Source organism: Aotus nancymaae, unplaced genomic scaffold (assembly GCF_030222135.1).
Source record: "Aotus nancymaae isolate 86718 unplaced genomic scaffold, 86718_ANA_hifiasm-v0.15.2.pri h1tg000018l, whole genome shotgun sequence".
Classification (NCBI taxonomy): Eukaryota; Metazoa; Chordata; class Mammalia; order Primates; family Aotidae; genus Aotus; species Aotus nancymaae.
This window is the reverse complement of record NW_026988430.1, coordinates 21,121,721-21,143,267: the sequence shown is the minus strand read 5'-3', so window position 1 is coordinate 21,143,267 and position 21,547 is coordinate 21,121,721. Positions and strand designations below refer to the sequence as shown.

The window sequence follows — 21,547 nt, the reverse complement described above, 5'->3', positions numbered from 1 at the left end:
GAACATGAACTTCCACTAAGTTCAAATGCAAAGTTCAAATGAAATCACTTGAACACAGGAGGCGGAGGTTGCAGTGAGCCGAGATCATGCCACTGCACTCCAGTCTGGGCGACAGAGTGAGATTATATCTCAAAAAATAAAAAATTGCTTCTTTATGGAACTCTTTCCTGAATTTCAGATGACAGCAAATTCTAGTGCTATACCATAGATTTCTCCCTCACAGCACTAATCACAGTTTGTATTTATATATACATTTTTCCATAATTATTACCCCCACCCCCTGTAGAATATAATGCTCAATAAGGGTAGAGACTTTTAAGTTCTGTTCACCCTGAGCCCCTGGTGCTTAGATGGTTAATAACTATTTGTGGAATTCAAAAATGAAAAGATAATTTGAGAAGCCTTGCACTGGTGAAAGAGTTAAATTGTAGAAGTTCATAAAGATGCCAAACACACTGTAAGAGGTGCCTTCCTGATAAAAAAAAAATATCTAGCCAGGTGCACTGGCTCACACCTGTAATCCCAACACTTTGGGAGGCCAAGGCAGGCAGATCACGAGGTCAAGAGATTGAGACCATCCTGGCCAACATGGTGAAACCCCGTCTCTACTAAAAATATAAAAAATTAGCCGGGCATGGTGGTGTGTGCCTGTAGTCCCAGCTACTCAGGAGGCTGAGGCAGAAGAATTGCTTGAAACCGGAAAACAGAAATTGCAGTGAGTCAAGATCGTGCCACTGCACTCCAGCCTGGCGATAGAGTGAGACTCAGTCTCAAAAGAATAACTAATAATTTGTTTTAAGTGCTCCAAAGAACTATGTGAACAAGGTGAAACTCAGAGTGAGCTTCTTTATAACAACTATGTATATTATTTTGCTGATTCAATATAATGATAGTGAAGTTTGTAAAGATGCAATCCTTCCACTTTGGCCTTCAGAGTAGCTGAGACTACAGGCTCAGCTCATGCCATTTCCAGCTAATTAATAAAATCTTTTGTAGAGATGGGGTATCACTATATTGCACAGGCTGGTGTCTTCGATGCATTTTGAATTAATTCTTACATATGTTATAAGGTAAGGGTCCAATTTCATTCCTTTGCATGTGGATATTCAGTTTTCCTAGCACCATTTTTTTTTCTTTGAGACAGTCTTACTTTGTTACCCAGACTGGAGTGCAATGATGCAATCTCAGCTCACTGCAACCTCCGACTCCTGGGTTCAAGCCATCCTCCTGCCTCAGCATCCCAAGTAGCTGCAATTACAGGTGCCCACCACCATGCCCAGCTAATTTTTGTATTTTTAGTAGAGACAGGGTTTCATCATGTTGTCCAGGCTGGTCTCGAACTCCTGACCTCAGGTGATCCACCTGCCTCAGCCTCCCAAAGTGCTGGGAATACAGGTGTGAGCCACTATACCCAACCCCCAGCACCATTTGTTGAAGACTGTGCTTGTAAATGTTGAGAACAATATTAACAAATTTAAACATAACTTGGTGTGTGCTATATTTTTGATATGACAAGACAGTTACAAAGAAGGAAAGAAGAACACACGTTTGACCTATTAATCAGTACATTCCTATACTATGTCTAAAACTTTTTAAAAAATTAATTAATTTATTTCTTTGAGATGGAGTCTCGGTCTGTTGCACAGGCTGAAGTGCAGAGGTGCAATCCTGGCTCACTGCAACCCATGCCTCCCAGGTTCAAATGATTCTCCTGCCTCTGCCTCCCAAGTCGCTGAGAATACAGTTGTGAGCCACGGTGCCCAGCTAATTTTATGTATTTTTAGTAGAGATGGGGTTTCACCCTGTTGGCCATGCTGGTCTCAAACCCCTGACCTCAAGTGATCCACCCACCTCGGTCTCCCAAAGTGCTGGGATTACAGGAGTTAGTAGCCACAATACCCAGCCCTATGTGCAAAACTTAATGCTGATTACTGTGATGCTAATATATTTAAGGTATATTTTATCTTTTTAGGATCCTAAATATTATTTGGTGAAGAAAGCCACCATACCAGCCAAGTTAACTAATTTAAAGCATGTATGAAGCCAGATCTAATAAGCCTATAGACAATATACACTATGGAAATTTGTAAGAGGCAGTTATCATGGCCAGCTGAGACAGTAGTTTTCATTTGTTGGCATTAATGTTAATCCAGCAATGTAAATAATTTTTGAAAGAACAAAAGTATAATATTAAGAAAAAAAGGACAAATTGATATACAAAGTCCCTCTTCTAGTATGTTCCAAGTATCTTCTGTTATTCTAACATTTTTTTTTTTTTTTTTTTTGAGACGGAGTTTCGCTCTTGTTACCCAGGCTGGAGTGCAATGGCGCCATCTTGGCTCACCACATCCTCCGCCTCCTGGGTTCAGGCAATTCTCCTGCCTTAGCCTCCCAAGTAGCTGGGATTACAGGCACGCGCCACCATGCCCAGCTAATTTTTGTATTTTTAGTAGAGACGGCGTTTCACCATGTTGACCAGGATGGTCTCGATCTCTTGACCTCGTGATCCACCCGCCTCGGCCTCCCAAAGTGCTGGGATTACAGGCGTGAGTCACCACGCCTGGCCTATTCTAACATTTTTTTATCAAAAGGCTAATGTCAAATTTATAAAGCATATGTAACTAGTATAATAAATTTGTTTCCAGAGTTTATAAAAGAGCAACAGGAAACAAGACAATTTTTCCTGTCTTTCATATTCAACAAATTCAACGCTATGGTATTTCCTTTATAATTCTTTTAAAGCAAAACACAATTGCTAACACTTACTGTGTTTCAAAACTCTGCTGCTTCTGAGGGTATGGTATTCATGCTAATTTTAGTGAGTTAAGATTTGTAAATGATATGTTCCATAATCTTTGATTTCCTAAGAAATTGTCAGTGGGAAAAAAATTACAGGAACATAACAAATCCAAATGAGTTAAAAAATAACGTAAATGGCAACAGAAGTCTTTAACCTCAATAATGGATTATTCCTCAATAATGGATACTTGAATAAATTTGGGCATACAGCAAAAAAGAAAAAAAAATTGTGTGGATTAGAATCCATCCACCACTGAACATGCTGTCTAAAAAATTCTGCAAAGTAAACTTAAGAAAACCACAAAAAGAATAACTGGGACAACTGAAAGTAAACTTGCCATATACAATCATACAGCCTGATACTTTAACTATAATATGGTTTGGTTTATATTAAGAAATATCTGACCTTACTTTAGTTAGCATATAATAACTCAGAAATGAAATGAGTCCCCTAAGAACACAGTATTTTGTTGTTGAGATGGAGTCTCGCTCTGTTGCCCAGGCTGGAGGGCAGTGGTGGGTCTCGGCTCACTGCAACCCCTACCTCCTGGGTTCAAATGATTCTCAGTGGTGGGTCTTGGCTCTCTGCAACCCCTACCTCCTGGGTTCAAATGATTCTCAACACAGTATTTTGTTGTTGTTGAGATGGAGTCTCGCTCCATTGCCCAGGCTGGAGGGCAGTGGTGAGTGTCGGCTCACTGCAACACCTACCTCCTGGGTTCAAATGATTCTCAAATGATTACAAGTCCACGCCACCACGGCTGGCTAATTTGTGTATTTTTAGCAGAGGTGGGGTTTCACCACGTTGACCAGGATTGTCTTGAACTCCTGGCCTCCAGTGATCTGCCCGCCTTGGCCACTCAAAGTGCTAAGATTATAGGGATAAGCCACCATACCTGGCCAGAACACAGCATTTTAATCTAAAAGTAGACATGTGCTCGCTTCAGCAGCACAGATACTAAAAAATTGGAATGATACAGAGAATATTAGTATGGTCCCTGCACAAGGATGACACGCAAATTCGTGAAGCGTACAATAAAGAAAAAAAAAAGTAAGACATAACGACATTTACCCATCTAGTATTTATATATAACTATATATTACCAATCTAATATTTATATATAATTTATATAACTCTTAGATAAGTTCTAAGGGTTTATCAGGTATAGATATACTGGAAGAAGGCCAGGTGTGGGCTCATGTCTATAATCTCAGCACTTTGGGAGGCTGAGGGGGATGGATCACTTGAAGTCAGGAGTTCGAGACCAGCCTGGCCAGCATGGTGAAACCCCATTTCTACTAAAAATACAAAAAAAATTAGCCAGGTGTGGTGGCACATGCCTGTAGTCCCAGCTACTTGGGAGGCTGAGGCAGGAGAATGGCTTGAACCTGGGAGGTGGAGGTTGCAGTGAGTCGAGATCACACCACTGCACTCCAGCCTGGGCAACACAGCAAGACTTCATCTCAAAGAAAGAAAAAGAAAAGAAATACTAGAACAAATTTTATAATGTAGTATACAGTTGATCCTTGAACAACATGGATCTGAACTGAGCCAGAGCAAGTTATTAAGTTTTTGGGAAGTCAGAAGTTATATGTGGATTTCCTACTGCACAGGGGGGTTGGCACCCCTAACCCACACATTGTTCAAGGCTCAACTATAGTTCCATCATCTGTACTCCCTTTTCCTGCTATAGTCTACTTGGTCTCAGTTGCTTTGTGATACATATGGTCCATGCCTTTCTTCTCAAGGTCATTCATGAAAAGGAGATGCTCTAAAAGGTTTCTTTTGCCTTGGAAGTAGGTAGCTGGTTACTTACTGAATCATTTACTGATAAGGAATATGTTTAGATTCCATTTCAATAAAGTAGAACACACTATCAAGATGATGAGGTTAGTTTTAAACAAGTATGAAAATGCATATCTTACCCACATGCAGGCTTCAATCCTAACTTTTGAGATGATACTCCACAAAGAAATGGTTCCTTCAGGGCCCTCTTCATCTGGACAAATAATCTGATCAGGATAGGGTGGTTCAGGGAAATTAACTGAATTGCATTCATAAGCAGCTAAAGTAACTGAGGCTATATGTGGACCCTATAAAACAAATACAAGAAACTTCTGATGAGAACTATTAAAAGATTATCAATACACATGCTATTTTAATAGTATATTAATTACTATATTTTATAAGAAAAATCTTAGCTTTCAAAGAACAAAATAATTCTAAATAATTTCAAGATGCAGTTAGTAATATGAAGAAAATAATCTTTTTCAGAATCTCTTCCTGGTTGACTTAAAAAAAAATCAGATTTATTGAAGTATAATTTACACATAATAAATCACTTGTTTAAGGTCTACATTTCAATTAGCTTTGACAAATACATTCAGTCATATGACCACACCAATCAAGATATAGAATATTTCTATCACTGCAAAAATGATCCCTTGGCCAGAAATGGCAGCTCATGCCGGTAATCCCAGCACTTTGGGAGGCTGAGGCAGGAGGACTGCTTGAAGCCAGGAGTTCAAGACCAGCCTGAGCTACAAAGCAAGACCTCATCTCTACAAAAAATTTAAAAATTAGTCATGCACTGTGACATGTGCCTGCAGTCCCAGCTACTTGGGAGGCTGGGGCAGAAGGATTGCTTGAGCCTAGGTGTTGGAGGCTGTAGTGAGCTGTGATTGTGCCACTACACTCCAGTCTGGAAAATGGAACAAGGCCCTATTTCTTACCAAAAAAAAAAAATCCCTTGGGTTCCTCTGTGGCCAATTCCTTCCCTCAAGTTCTAGTCCCTGGCAACCACTGACCTAATTACTTGCTTGACTTTTATTTATCTATATTTCTCATTTGTTAGAATATTATTCCTTTTATTAAAAAAAACTTCCTGAGCCACTGTTCTTTTAGGCACAATTTGAGAATATCACTTTATGTCCTTACTTAGAAACAGCTGGTGAAGTACCACCTCATGTAATCTTTCACAGTGAGATCATAAAGCAAAAATATAACTGTGACACCAGTATCAATGAGTTTTACACAACGGTTCCTACCACCACAAGATGAGGTGTCTGCATACTAGGGATCTGGTTGAAATGTAGGTTCCTGGGTCCCTTAAGCATAGGTTGACAGATGCCAAGATGCCTTCTAGCATACAGTTACTAGTAGTCATCAGCTATATGAAGAGAAATTTTATTTGTAGAATAAAATTACTTACACATGAGATTTTATTACTAACTATATTGTGCATTTCTGAATATTTCTGAATGGTTTCTATTAAAGATTTCTCCAGGCCGGCTGTGGTGGCTCACGCCTGTAATCCAAGCACTTTGGAGGCCAAGGCGGGCGGATCACCTGAGGTCGGGACTTCAAGACCAGCCTGACCAACATGGTGAAACCCCGTTTAAAAAAAAAAAAAGATTTCTCCAATAGTTTTTCTTTTCTTTCCTTTCTTTTTTTTTTTTTTTGAGACGGAGTTTCGCTCTTGTTACCCAGGCTGGAGTGCAATGGCGCGATCTCGGCTCACCACAACCTCCGCCTCCTGGGTTCAGGCAATTCTCCTGCCTCAGCCTCCTGAGTAGCTGGGATTACAGGCACGCACCACCATGCCCAGCTAATTTTTTGTATTAGTAGAGACGGGGTTTCACCATGTTGACCAGGATAGTTTTTCATAAATGAGCTAGTCCCAAAGAAAAGTAAGTGGGCTCTGTATATAAGAAAGTATTTTGAGAAAACATGATGAAAGAATTTGTGGTTCAAAGTACATAAAATCTAGTGATAAAAATAAAATGAAGACATTCTACTATCAAGATAAAATTTTGTTTCATGTTAATATAAAATACAAAATTTTCACACATCTGTGATATTTATCTCTAAACAGAATAGGCATTTTCTGTTAATAACTAAAAAATGAAATCCTTAGCAATGAATCAGTTAATTATTAGTATTTTCTGGATCAAAAAAACCTATGTGAAATTTTAGTCTTTCTTCCTCTTTTGGGGAACTTTTAATTCTTGGAAATGAGGAAATATTAAAGTTTTAAAATAATTATAGAAGATTTTGAAGAGAAGGCTTTGATTACTTAGGTTTTTGAAAACTTATGATTAATCATGAAATCTATAATTGCTTCTTTAAACACTACATGCACACAAGAGATTTCACAGTTGGGGGGAAAAAGAATTATTTTGTGATACTACAAAAAAGCCCCAAAGTGTGTGATATTCAGAATGACTGCATAATTCATGAAACATTTCTTCCCATACAATTACAGCTATCAGATGCAATTAAGAAAAAAAAAAAAGCCGGGTGCGGTGGCTCACGCCTGTAATCTCAGCACTTTGGGAGGCCCAGGTGGGTGGATCACGAGGTCAAGAGATCGAGACCATCCTGGTCAACATGGTGAAACCCTGTCTCTACTAAAAATACAAAAAATCAGCTGGGCACGGTGGTGCGTGCCTGTAATCCCAGCTACTCAGGAGGCTGAGGCAGGAGAATTGCCTGAACCCAGGAGGCAGAGGTTGTGGTGAGCCAAGATCACGCCATTGCACTCCAGCCTGGGTAAGGAGAGCGGAACTCCGTCTCAAAAAAAAAAAAAAAGAAAGAAAGAAACCACCTTTAACTTTTACCTTTACTGTTAGAAAATACAAAAGAGACTTATGAATGCCAGTAAGTGAAAAAGAAGAAAATTTAAGAATTTGTCTATGCTGTCCCCATGTAACTGTCCTCTTTGGCTATAGGTACAGTCTACAGGTAAACTTAGAAATGAATTTCAAGTGAACAAAAATAAAACTTCCCTGGGTGCTAAAATAATGAGATTTCTGGGATATATAGGAAAGAAAAAGCTATATTTGCATTCCAGAAATGTAAAAAATGTATCCTAAGAGATTAAATACATTATCTAATAAAATAAAAGTTCTTCATAGTTTTTAGTGATTCTGAAAAGGGAAATTTTCAACAACCTGATTTGAGAATGTTTTCTCAAGTTTCTGATTTGAGAATTCTTTTTTCTAAAGAAGTCTGTTCATTCACTCAATTGAACTGACATATATTTTCCATAACCACACTAATAAGTCATGATTACTTAGCTTGTGAGGCAGATGTGGTGGTTCCCAGACAAAACGAACATTAACAAACTCAGTTTCTTGTCCTTTGTTCATTCTCAAGAGCCTGTCTCAGCATACACCTTGACATTATAGTTTAAACTATACTAAGTGATAGGAAACCTCACAAGTCCTATTCAACATTATAGCTTAATAGTTACACATAATTCAAACTACTTTTAAAGTATATTTTCTAAAAAGTACAAGTCACACTACAATGTAGCAAATATGAATCACATTTTTAACCATACTAAACAAAGAAACAAAAGGGTAAAGACTCAAACAGCTACAGTATTATTTGAAAAGCCTAACTGGATAAAACCCACCACAGGGTATAAAATCTATACATTTACTGTGCAGCAGGTTCCAGTTCTTCTGGGAGCATGGGATAGGGATCCTGGTGTATGGGTGAAGGTTTTCTGCCTGACGGCCGGATGAAGTAATGGATACTAGACTTTTATTTCTTTTTAAATTTTTATTTATTTATTTATTTAATTTAAAAATAGAGTTGGGGTTTCACCATGTTGGCCAAGCTAGTCTTGAACTGGCCTTGTGATCCACTCACCTCGGCCTCCCAAAGTGCTGGGATTACAGGCGTGAGCCACCGCACTCAGCCTAGACTTTCATTTCTATAGCAAACAACTAGAAAACTGGACAAAATATGTGGAACAATTCTTTTTAGACACTGTACTACAGGTAGTACAGGGCTTTGATTACTGAGAGAAGGGATAAAAATGAAGAAACCATACATTGACTCTGGCTTCTTGTGTGTACACACATTCCACATCTGCCAAAAATTCCATGGTCAAAAGAGGAAGAGTACAAACAAAGCATGTTGTTCCTGCTGAGTTGAGAATGAGACTGGGGTTCAGGAGTTCAGGATTCAGGGAGGCTGAGGCAGTCAGAATTTATGAGTCAGTATACCAGAAAAGAGAAAGCTACACAGAGAGAAAGAACTCTAGAAATCTGAACAGGGGTCTTCTACAGACTATGGCACACAAAGCTGCATTGCATGTTAAGGTGAGACCGCAAGTCCAGGCAAAGAACTGGGAAAAGAATAATTACTGGGGATTTGTAAACTGACCAATTCCCAGAGTTCACACAGGCCTGGGAAACATTTGCGATCAACCAGCTAGAGTAGAGAGACTCAGCATTCAACCCAGAAAGGTCATGCCTTCACAGGTAAGAACTTTCCTTCTGGTCCTAGAGTGAAAGCTACTCTAGCCTGACCCTAACAGGGTTTATAACAAGACTTAAAAAAAAGATTAAGCTGAAGGCCGGGTGCAGTGGCTCACGCCTGTAATCCCAGCACTTTGGGAGTCCGAGGCGGGTGTATCACGAGGTCAAGAGATCGAGACCATTCTGGCCAACATGGTGAAACCCCATCTCTACTAAAAATACAAAAAATTAGCTGGGCGTGGTGACACATGACTGTAGTCCCAGCTACTTGGGAGGCTGAGACAGGAGAATTGCTTGAAACCCACAAGGTGGAGGTTGCAGTGAACCAAGATTGCGCCACTGCACTCCAGCTCGGTGCCTGACGACAGAGTGAGACTCTGTCTTAAAACAAAAACCAAAGATCAAGCCGAGGCTGATGCCCTTTTTAGCCTCAGCCTGCCTGCACCCAGGTGAATTAAAAAAAAAAAAGATCAAGCTGATCCATATGTAACTTAATTGCCCCTCTCAACCTGCCTCCACATCAATGTTCTATAGAGGAAGACAACAAAATCCATACAACCAACAATTTAACACTATATATCTAGCATTCAATTAAAAATTACTAGCATTCAATATAACATTAGTAGACATGTGAAGCAGCAAAATATAACTCATAACCCAAAGAAATATTGCTCAATATTGCTCCAGATTTGATGAAAAATATCAACCCGCAGATTTAAGAAACAACAAATCCATTCAGGATGAACACAAGAAAATAAAACACATAGGCTGGGTGCAGTGGCTTATGCCTGTAATCCCAGCACTTTGGGAGGCTGAGGTGGGTGGATCACAAGGTCAGGAGATCGAGACCATCCTGGCCAACATGGTGAAACCCCATCTCTACTAAAAATTGCAGTGAGCTGAGATTGTGCCACTGCACTCCAGCCTGGTGACAGAGTGAGACTCCATCTTTTTTTTTTTTTTGGAGACAGAGTCTCGCTCTGTCGCCCAGGCTGGAGTGCAGTGGCACAATCTTGGCTCATTGCAAACTCTGCCTCCCAGGTTGAAGCTATTCTCCTGCCTCAACCTCCCTAGTAGCTGGGAGTACAGGCGCCCGGCACCACGCCCACTAAGTTTTGTATTTTTAGTAGAGACAGAGTTTCACTGTGTTGGCCAGGCTGTTCTCGAACTCCTGACCTCAAGTGATCCACCTGCCTGGGCCTCTCAAAGTGCTGAGATTATAACCGTGAGTCACTGTGCCTGGCCGAGACTCCATCTTAAAAAAAAAAAGAAGAAGAAAAGAAAACATATACTCAAACTGCTAAAATTCATCACAATCATATCATATTGAAATTGCTGTAACTCAGTAAGAGACAAAGTCTTAAAAACAATGAGAAGAGATAAAAAATAACACATCTACAGGGGAAAAAAGGTCAGACTTTTCATCAGAAATGATGCAAACCAAAAGACATCAGAAACTTCTTTAAAGTGTTGAAGAAAAAAAAAAACTGAATCTGAGACCTAGGGAAAATATATTTAAAAAATATATATTTCAAAACAGTACTGTGGGTTTATGACATAGGAGGAAGCAAAATGTATGAGAAGTAAAATGTATGACAACTAAAGCATAAATAATAAATTATGGGAGGAGGAAAATGAAGAACACTATTATAGGTTGTTACATTATAGACAAAATGAGAAAATAATACTTGACCGTTCACTCTGTAAGTTAATGGAGCATACTGCAAACCTTAGGACCAACCACTAAATTTTCTTTTCTTTTTTTTTTTTTTGAGAAAGGGTCCCATCGTGTTCCCCAGGCTGGAGGGCAGTAGTGCGATCACAGCTCACTGGAGCCTTGACTGTCCAAAGTAGCTAGGACCACAGGCATGTATCACTACACCCAGCTACAGCACTAAAAATTTTAAAAGAAGTATAACAAACAAGCAAATAAATTCAATACCAAAAAATAAAAAAATTAAATTAAAAAAAGCTCAGTCCAAAAGAAGGCAGAGAAAAAATAAAAAATAAAAAAATAGATATGACAAACAGTTTGAAGGTAGACTTAAACCCAATCATATTGATAACTACATTAACTGCAAATGGACCAAACATATGAATTCAGGCAGAGACTGTCAGACTGGATTAGTATATGCTGTCTATAAGAAATCCACTTTAAATATTAAGACCCAGAAAAGAAAGAGTAAAGAGAAAAGAAAAACCATTTAAAAAATCCATAAGAAAGATAAAGTAGCTAAATTAATATTAGACAAAGTAGATTTAAGGACAGAAAATATTAACAGAGATTCATAGGAACATTTCATAATGACAAAAGGGCTAATTCTCAGGAAGTCAGACTAATTCTTAATGTGTATACACCCAATAACAGAGTGTGAAAAGACATATAGCAAAAATGGACAGAACTAAACAGATAAATAAACACATCCCCAATTATAGCTGGAAATTTTAATTTAATTTTATTTATTTTGAGACTGAGTCTCACTCTGTTGTCCAGGCTGGAATGCAATGGCATGATCTCGGCTCACTGCAACATCTGCCTCCCAAGTTCAAGCGATTCTCCTGCCTCAGCCTCCCGAGTAGCTGTGGTTACATGCACCTGCTATCACGCCCAGCTAATTTTTGTATTTTTGGTAGAGACGGGGCTTCACCATGTTGATTAGCTGGTCTCAAACTCCTGACCTCAGGTGAGCCACCTGCCTCAGCCTCCCAAAGCATTGTGATTACAGGTGTGAGCCACTGCGCCCAACTTGTTTGATTTTTGAGACGGGGTCTTGCTCTGTCACCCAGTCTGGACTGCAGTCACATGATTATGGCTTACTGCAGTCTGAACCTCCCAGGCTCAGGCGATCTTCCTGCCTCAGCCTCCTAAGTAGCTGGACCACAAGTGCAAGACACCACACCCAACTATACGTTTTTTTTGAGACAGGGTCTCTCATTCCATCATCCAAAGTGCAATGCAGTTGCAAGATCTTGGCTTATTGCAGCCTCAACCACTTGAATTCAAATGATCCTCCCACCTCAGCCTCCTGGGTAGCTAGGACTACAGGTGTGCACCACCACGTCTGGCTAAGTTTTTGAATTTTCTGTAGAGATAAGGTTTTGCCTGTTGGTCTCTAACTCCTGGGCTCAAGTGATCTACTCGCCTCAGTCTCTCAAAGTGTTGGGATTACAGGTGTAAGCCAGAGTGCCCAGCCCAGCTATTTTTTTTTTTTTTTATTTGTAGAGACAGGTCTCCCTATGTTGTTTAAACTCTTGGGCTCAAGGGGTTCTCCCACCGAGGCCTCCCAAAGTGCTGGGATTACTGGTGTGAGCTGCCGCACCTGGCTTCAGCTAATTTTTCTATGTTTTTGTAGATACAGGATCTGCCTATGTTGTCCAGGCTAGTCTCAAACTCAGTTCAAGGGATCCTCCTGCCTTGGCCTCCCAAAGCACTGGGATTAGAGGTAAGCCACCACGCCTAGCACATACATCGCTGAAAACTTCAACATCTATATTTCATTAATTGATAGAACAACTACACTGATAATTGAATGGGCACAGAAGACTTGAATAATATAGAAAATCCCATCCAACAAGGGCCAAATATATATTCTTTTTAAGCACACAAGGAACATTTGTGAAGACAGACCATATGCTGTGCTATAAAATGAGTTTGAAATCATTTAAAAGGATGTGACTTGTGGCAAGGTAAACATCAATATAGGGAGTATTTCTTAAAGTGGCAAATAGGCCAGGCAGGGTGGCTCACGTCTGTATTCTCAGCACTTTGGGAGGCTGAGGCAGGAGAATCACTGGAGCCCAGGAGTTTGAGACCAGCCTGGGCAACATGGCAAGACCCTATTTCTTTAAAAAAAAAAAAAAAATTAGCTGGGTCTGGTGGTGTGCATCTGTAATCCCTGTTATTTGGGAGGCTGAAGTGAATGAAAGGACTGCTTGAGCCTGGAAGGTCAAAGTTGCTGTGAGCTGAGACTGTGTCACTGCACTCCAGTCTGGGTGACAGAATGAGACTCTGTCTTAAAAAAAAAAGTTGCAAATAAAGGTCTTTTTATTTTTGGTAACTCAGGATAGTTATTCTAGATGAAGTCAAATCAATAAGATAGCTCTGTTATTTGCGACTTATTGGACATCTGGATTTGCTTCATTTCAAAGTTCCATATATCTACTCTGATGAGCTGTATTACATTATATTTTCCAAAGATTAGTAATGGAATAATTTTGCCTTGTCCAGGATAAAAGATGTAGTGCTTGGCTAGGCAAGAGTATGTCTGGGTGAGAGCAAACCATTCTTAGATCAAAGGGTAAGATTTCTAATAAGAGCAGATGTAGGTATTTGTCTGTGGAAAAAGATATTTTATCTTTTTAAAACTCTTTTTAGATAAGCTTAAAATGTTACATTTCCATGATTTACATTCTTTCATGAGTTTTAGTGACTAGAAAAAACTGAACTGAGATAATTCTATGTAATCAATTTTTACTCTAGCTTCAGGAATAATAATACACTACTAGTTCTTCTAATTAAGAGAAACTTAGAATTTAAAAAAAAATTGTCAACTGGGCACAGTGGCTCACACCTGTAACCCCAGCACTTTGGGAGGCCGAGGTGGGTGGATCACGAGGTCAAGAGATTGAGACCATCCTGGCCAACATGGTGAAACCCCCTCTCTACTAAAGATACAAAAACTAGCTGGGCGTGGTGGCACGTGCCTGTAATCCCAGCTGCTTGGGAGGCTGAGGTAGGAGAACTGCTTGAACCCGGGAGGTGAAGGTTGCAGTGAGCCCAGATTGTGCCACTGTACTCCAGCCTGGCGCCTGGCGACAGAACGAGACACTGTCTCAAAAAAAAAATTGTCCTAGAGGGGCAAAATTATGCAAAACCATATATATATATATCTCCATCCTCACCTGGTAGTGAAGAGCTTTAAGTAGTTTTCTGACAATAATGTAGTATCTATGTAAGCCCAAAGAAATAAATCCTTGTACCACGAACACTAATTAGGGTCATAGTAAGAAAGGGGTGAATAACATATTCATACTTTAACTTGTGAAAAAATCGTATTAGTAAAATGATAAACAAGTATGCAAGCTGCTGCTTAATTTTAAGTAAGTAAACCATTTTCTGGATTTTGAATTTTTCAAGTTCTTTGGATTTATACCATAGCAGCTCATGATTTACTATAATTATACCTTCTTCATACACTTTGTAGCATTTAAAGGACTAAAAAGGTTATACTCATGTTTATGTTTTATCAAGAAAAACAGTATACCATCCAAAAGACCACAGACAGAATACTGTTGGCTTTACTTTAGGGTCCTTTCTTACAGAGACATCTTTTAAAAACGAAAGACCTAAAAATGGTCATATTAGTTAATTATTAGCCTAATTTAGGCAAGTATATTTATCAACCAAGATGAAGAATACAACCTCACATTGAGAGTGCAGAATGTGTGCTGTGTGTGTGTATGAGTATTTTTAAGGAAGACAAGCAGACAAAAGAGACAGACAGACATTCTTCCACTCTAGACGGCTCCCTCAGAACTGATAAAACATTCCTAAAGACTGGAGTTGTTTGCACATCTGTAATGTCAATTCATAGCTTAATCCATCATCTATACACAGAAGTCAAGTGAGATCCCAAAGGCAAAATTTCCAATTAGTTTTGTCTGGAAAGTTTAGGGCAAAGGTAATAAAATCAAGAATCCTGTTCTGATTCACTGGGAAAACATTTATTTGCCACACTTCTTCACTAAGGAACAAAAGCAGTCAGTGGTTAGTCTGGAATGTGATTCATTAGGAATATCTGGGTGATAAATAAACAAAAGAAGATGACAAATGGTTGTTTGTATGACTTGCAAAACCTTTGTTTTCTTTCAGAGGACTTCAGAAACCCTTTTGCAAACACAGGAATTCTTCTCAGAATTTTTTTAATCATTGTTTTTCTCATTTGAGTCAGAAAACACAGTTACGGTCTACAGCAAATAATTCTAGAGGGCTAGAGTGTAAAATGTTGATTCCCAATGGGCACTGACAAGTTTAACCAGTGTTTATATTCTTTTTGTGAAGAAGGTCCCAAGTTATGCCTCTGGTCTCTCCTCACAAAATGCAGTACAGGATTATAGGGTCTCATGCCTATAATCTTAACATTTAGAGAGGCTGAGGCAGGAGGATCACTTGAGCCCAGGAGTTCAAGACCAGCCTGAGAGATCCCATCTCTACTAATAAAAAATATTAGCCCAGTGTGGTGGCATATCCCTGTAGTCCCAGTTACTTGGGAGGCTGAGATGGGATGATCATTCGAGTCCAGGAGTTCAAGGTTGCAAAGAGCTATGATCATGCCACTGCACTCCAGCCTGAGCAATGGAACAAGACCCTATCTCAAAACAAAAAACAAAAAACCAAAACAAAAACCAAAGAAACACACGGTCAAAAAGCGGTAACCTGGGCATGCATTAATGTGGATTTCAGTTTTCTAAATCTGTTGGTAAATTACTGTTGGTAACTTCTACTTCATCTCCTTTGTTTAACAAAAAGCCTAATAATGCCTGTTACCCAGGTCATAAGTAGAAATATGAGATTATACTATAAAAGTCCAAGTATAAAATTGCTGGCCAAAACAAAAGAAATATAAACTCTGTAGTATCAGTTCATGCTCCAAGTTATAAGGTTCTGTCTTTGAAGCTATTTTTATTATACTGAATTAATCCATATTAAAAGGCATGTTTGACTGGGCACGGTGGCTCATGCTTGTAATCCCAACACTTTGGGAGGCCCAGGTGGGCGGATCACTTGAGGTCAGGAGTTCAAGACCAGCCTGGTCAACATGGTGAAACCCCATGTCTACTAAAAATACAAAAAATTAGCCAGATGTGGTGGTGTGCACCTGTAATCCCAACTACTCAGGAAGCTGAGGCAGGAGAATCGCTTGAACCCAAGAGATGGAGGTTGCAGTGAGTCCAGATCGCATCATTGCACTCCAGCCTGGGCGACAGAGTGAGTCACCATCTCAAACACACACACACACACACACACACACACACACACACACACACACAAAGCATTTTCACCTTTGTTCTCTAGACCCAAGCAACTTTTGATCATACCGTTGACTTAAGTTTCAGGTGAAATGGACTACATATTTATGAGACAGCTGTTAAAAAAAAAAGTGGGGCTAGTATAAATTGTTTAAAATGTATGCCCGACAACAAATTTAAGCTAAACTAAATCTTCTTGGCTTTAATTTACTCACACATTAATAAACTTAAGGGCAGGAAATTACCCAGTCTGTGCATACCCCCTCTGCTTGGCAAAAACCCAGCTGAATGTCCTGAAGACCTTGGTTTCTTCTTTTGATGTGGTGATGCTCAGCAGAGTTAATATATGAGTCATTCCTTAGGGAACGACGGGGAGAAGAGCTTTCATGCCCTCATCAAACAAAAGGCAAATATATTTTTTCTAAGAAGGGTCTGCTGGTCTTCCTGAAACAGCACTGAGTCACTGCATATTTACAGCCATAGTTATGAGGGTCTGGTATCAAGTCATACCAGAGCCTGAACTTCTGGCAATTCCTTCCTTTTTTTGTCTTAAAAGGATAGACAAGTGAGCAATAAAGCAATATTCAGAAGTCAAGCTGAATTGATAGGGAAGAAGCTGGTTAACAATTTTTTTTTTAAAAGAATGATTCCACTTCATGGTATTAACAACTACTACAATATTTCACTTACTGAAACTATATCACTATTTTATTTCAACCCATATCAATGCAGTTTTCCAAATAATATTTACTTTCAGCAATAGCCAATAGTTAAAAAGTATCAGAAATGTCTATACCTAAGGAAAAAACAGCTTTTAAAAAGTGTAGAATAAATTCCTTGACATATACAGGTTAAAAAAAAAAAAAAGAAAAAGAAAGAAAAAGAAGTGTATAATATTATACAGTCCTTCTTCCTTAGGGTGCCATATACAGACAGGGTCACAAGTATGAGATGTCAGATTTTTAAAATGTATATATTTTTTGTTTTTCTTTGTGCATTGACCTGCACTTACAGGTAAATGTACAATTTTAACACATTTTTTGGTAATGAAATAATCCCAAACTTTAAAGCAGAAACAGGCTGCTGAGTCTTACACAGGGGCACATATCTTACAACTTTATTTATATCTAATTTATAACAAAGAGGTATTTTTTTCTATTAAAATGGTCATATTAAACAAATGGCTCACAGCTATCATTCAAAGGATAACACCCTGATGTTACAGCTTCTAATAAAACCTGATCTATTCTACAATATAAATGAATAGTTCCCCGACTTTTTTACTTTGAAGTGAAAGTAGAGAATTCTAACACTTAAAACATAAGAAAATCGCTCCTACTGAAATTCTCAATTGTGAGGAAATCCAATGGTTAAAATATATGGCAAACAGAAAAATTGTAAAATATACTCAGCCTTCTACTCAGAGCCAAATATTTGGGTATCTTTTAAAATTATAAAATGATTGTTGATAGATTTTCTTTTCTTTACCGTTCTTTGTCTAGAAGCTGGGCTTGATTGAAAGGGGTACAGCACTTTGTGAAGCCTTTTGCCAGGAAACTGCTCCACCTAGTGTCAAAAGCTGTACATACATCACATTATATAAAAGAATAAACTGTAGCTGATGGACTCCTTGTTATTATTAAGAACAGTCTTTATAAATCCTGAATGTTACATACGGTTTACAAATGGCTCTTTAATCATCTTTTCTTGTACCCTGATGAATCATAATAATGCATGTAAGGAGCACGTCCAGAATACATTTCTCATACTCCAATACCAAAGTTCCTATTTTTGCTAACCTGGTTATTTACAGAATTACGAATCATATTTCTCTGTTAGTGGGAAATAATTACAAGGTGGCTACTGAAATAACCCAATCACTTCTCCTAATTGTGTACAATCTAAACTTTTTTTTTTTTTTTCTTGAGATGGGGTCTCACTCCGTTGCGCAGAGTGCAGTGGCGCAATCACAGCCTCCCTGGTCCAAGCGATTCTCTAACCTCAGCCTCAATCTCCACCTGAATAGCTGGGACTACAGGAGCATGCCACCACACCTGGCTAATTAAAAAAATATATTTTTGTAGAGACTGGGTCCCATCCTACCTTGGCCTCCCAAAGTGCTGGGAATGCAGGTGTGAGCCACTGCACCTGGCCTAAAAATTTCAGAAATAAATTTTATTGGGCATAATTGAGGCTTACAATATGATGTTATAGTATACATGTAGACAACAAAATGATTATACTATGGTAAAGCAAATTAATCATAAAGCATATCCATCATCTTACATAGCTACTTTTAAAAAATAAGAATAGCTAAAAATCTACTTAACAAAAATCCCTAATCCATTATAATTTTACAACTATGGTACCTTAGATCTTTAGACTTGTTCATCCTACATATGACATCTAAACTTGATCCGTAAGTTATCTATTCCTCAAAATGGTTGCAATGTTGTAAAATCCAGTATTTAAGAGGAATTGAGCATACCAATGGTTACATGAAACTGGAAATAAATCTCGCTGTCATCAGATAGCTCATTTAGAAAAAATTCTTCTGCTTTCTCTTTATAAAAAGTGGTTTCTTTCCTCTTAATGGTTTTTTTATATAACTCAAATCTATGCACAACTATATTCTTTTCTAAAGCAGCATGTTAATCAAGAAGAGAGAGATGATAGTACTTATTTGGCAAATGTATGAACCAAATACACAGATACCATATAAAAATCCTTAGAAGACAGCTAGCTCTCATTAAGGTTCCCAGGCACAATATGTCTCTTCTGGTATACTATTGCCATTCAATAAGTTAGAACAGGGGTTAAAAAGCTACAAACTGCAGACCAAATCCAGCCTGCTGTTTTTACGAATAACGTTTTACTGAAAAACAGCCACATTCATTCATTTATATACTGTCTATGACTGCTTTCTCATTACAATGACAGATTTGAGTAGTTGCACAGAGACTGAATAGCCTATGATGTGTAAATAGCTACAGATCTGCCCTTTACAGAAAAAGTGAGGCTGGGCACAGTGTCTCATGCCTGTAATCCCAGCAATTTGGGAGGCTGAGGCGAGAGGATTGATTGAGCCCAGGAGTTTGAGACCAGCCTGGGCAACATGGAGAGACCCCATTTCTACCCCTAAAAAAAAAATAGTTGGGTGTAGTGGTGCACACCTATGGTCCCAGCTACTTGGAAGGCTGAGGTGGGAGGATATCTTGAGCCCAGGAGGTTGAGGCTACAGTGGGCCATATTTGTGCCACTGCACTCTGGCCTTGTCTCAAATAAGAAAAGGAGAGAAAAGAAAAGGAAAAAGAGAAAGTATCTAGCCCTGGGTTAGACTTTTTTTTTTGAGATGGAGTTTTGCTTTTGTCGCCCAGACTGGAATGCAGTGGCGCGACCTCGGATTACCACGACCTCCGCCTCCTGGGTTCAAGCGATTCCCCTGCATCAGCCTCTCGAGTAGCTGGGATTACAGGCATGTACCACTATGTCCAGCTAATTTTTGCAATCTTTTTTTTTTTTTTTTTTTTGGAGATGGAATTTTGCTCTCGTTGCCCAGGCAGAAGTGTAATGGCAGATCTCCACTCACTGCAACCTTCGCCTCCTGGGTTCAAGCAATTATCTTGCCTCAGCCTCCTGAGTAGCTGGGATTACAGGCATGCGCCACAATGCCCAGCTCGTTTTTGTATTTTTAGTAAAGACGGGGTTTCACCATGTTGGCCAGGCTGGTCTCAAACTCCTGACCTCAGGTGATCCACCCGCCTCCAGCCTCCCAAAATGCTGGGATCACAAGCGAGAGCCACTGCGCCTGGTCTAGAGCATTATTAAGGTAGAAATTTTGACTCAAATCAGGCTGCATAGAGACGAACCAAAGTGGTCAACTGCAGCTATGTTCTCTTTATGCAAACATTAACTTGCTATTCTTACTCTGGATAGAATTTCTACCATATTAGAGAGTAAATAAGCATTCCTGGATCGCTCATGTACTGGATCTTCTGAAAGGAAACCTGAATGGTTGCTAAGACTAAAATAAATCTGTCAATGGATTCTGGGGAACTAATATGCAAAAAGAGTGCTTAAAAGGTGCTATCTTGGAAAAATCTGCCAGCCACAGAAGTTTTTTGCACCTAATCTACATATAAACTCAAATAAGATAAATGAATGAAATTTGTAACTTGCACTACTTGCCAGGCAAAATTTGTTCAAGGTAGATATCAAATAAATGAACAAAAAATATACCTGCATAAGAACTAAAAACAGAGGAAGTGCAGTTTACAAATGCTATTAATTTCTAATTTATTTAATATTCTTTATCTCAAAGTACAATATACCTCACTATAAAGATAAACCAGAGTCATAAGCATATTAGTATATGCTGAAAAAAAAGATTTTAAAAATCACTCATTGTGGGCCAGGCCCAGTGCCTCAAGCCTATAATCCCAGCACTTTGGAAGGCCAAGGCAGGCGGATTATGAGGTCAGGAGTTCGAGACCAGCCTAGCCAACATGGCGAAACCCCATCTCTACTAAAAATACAAAAAATTAGCTGGGCATGGTGACACATGCCTGTTAGCCCAGCTTCTGCAGAGGCTAAGGCAGGAGAATCACTTGAATCTGGGAGGTGGAGGTTGCAGCAAGCAGAGATTGTGCCATTGTACTCCAGCCTGGGCGACAGGGCGAGAATCTGTCTCAAAAAAAAAGAAAAAAATTTTTTTAAATTACTCATTGTGGGCCAGTCCTGGTGGCTCACACTTGTAATCCCAGCATTTTGGGAGGCCAAGGCAGGTGGATCATCTGAGGTCAGGAGTTCAAGCCCAGCCTGGCCAACATGGTGAAACCTCGTTTGCCTCTACCAAAAATACAAAAATTAGCTGGGCTTGGTGGCACATGCCTGTAATTCCAGTTACTTGGGATGCTGAGGCAGGAAAATCATGTGAACCCAGGGGGTGGAGGCTGCAGTGAGATCACACCACTGCACTCCAGCCTGGGCAACAAGATCGAAACTACATCTCAAAAAAAAAAAAAAAAAAAATCACTGACTGTGCCCATTTTTTGTCTAAAATTAAGTAAACTGAATGCAAAGAGCATAATAAAATGCTCTTTGTAGAATAAGAAGTAGATGCACTTTTATTTGCTGGAGAAATAAAAAGATGTACTAATATTTAATATAAAACTATTATGCAAATTAGGAAAAAGCTATATACAGATTAGGTCATTTTGCATCAACAGTCATAAATAAGACTCAGATGTTAGGAACAGACTGTTCTGCCAATAAAATAAGTCCAATTACTCTGTCTATCTCTCCTCCCATAGGCTTTGCAAAGATTCTGTTTTACATTACATTACAGTAGAGGTAATGTAAAACAGAACGATTTTATTTTCCTCCAGACAAGTTTGCTTCTAGTGGGTAGATGGGCTGGGCCACTTACAGTTCTAAGCAGATAATA

General features: G+C 39.0%; 1 protein-coding gene and 1 non-coding gene across 3 annotated transcripts in view; one reads left to right on the top strand and one right to left on the bottom strand.

Annotated features, from left to right (window-relative positions):
- VMP1 (vacuole membrane protein 1) overlaps positions 1-21,547 on the bottom strand; it is a 135,522-nt gene that overhangs the window by 72,350 nt on the left and 41,625 nt on the right. For both annotated transcript variants that reach the window (XM_012445405.3, XM_064378417.1), the window contains one exon: positions 4,726-4,893. In XM_012445405.3, coding sequence (XP_012300828.1) covers positions 4,726-4,893 — 168 coding nt within the window. The remainder of the gene's footprint in view (positions 1-4,725; positions 4,894-21,547) is intronic.
- On the top strand, positions 3,734-3,842 carry LOC135275831 (U6 spliceosomal RNA). Its single transcript, XR_010343400.1, has one exon. It is a non-coding gene; the product is annotated as a U6 spliceosomal RNA (small nuclear RNA).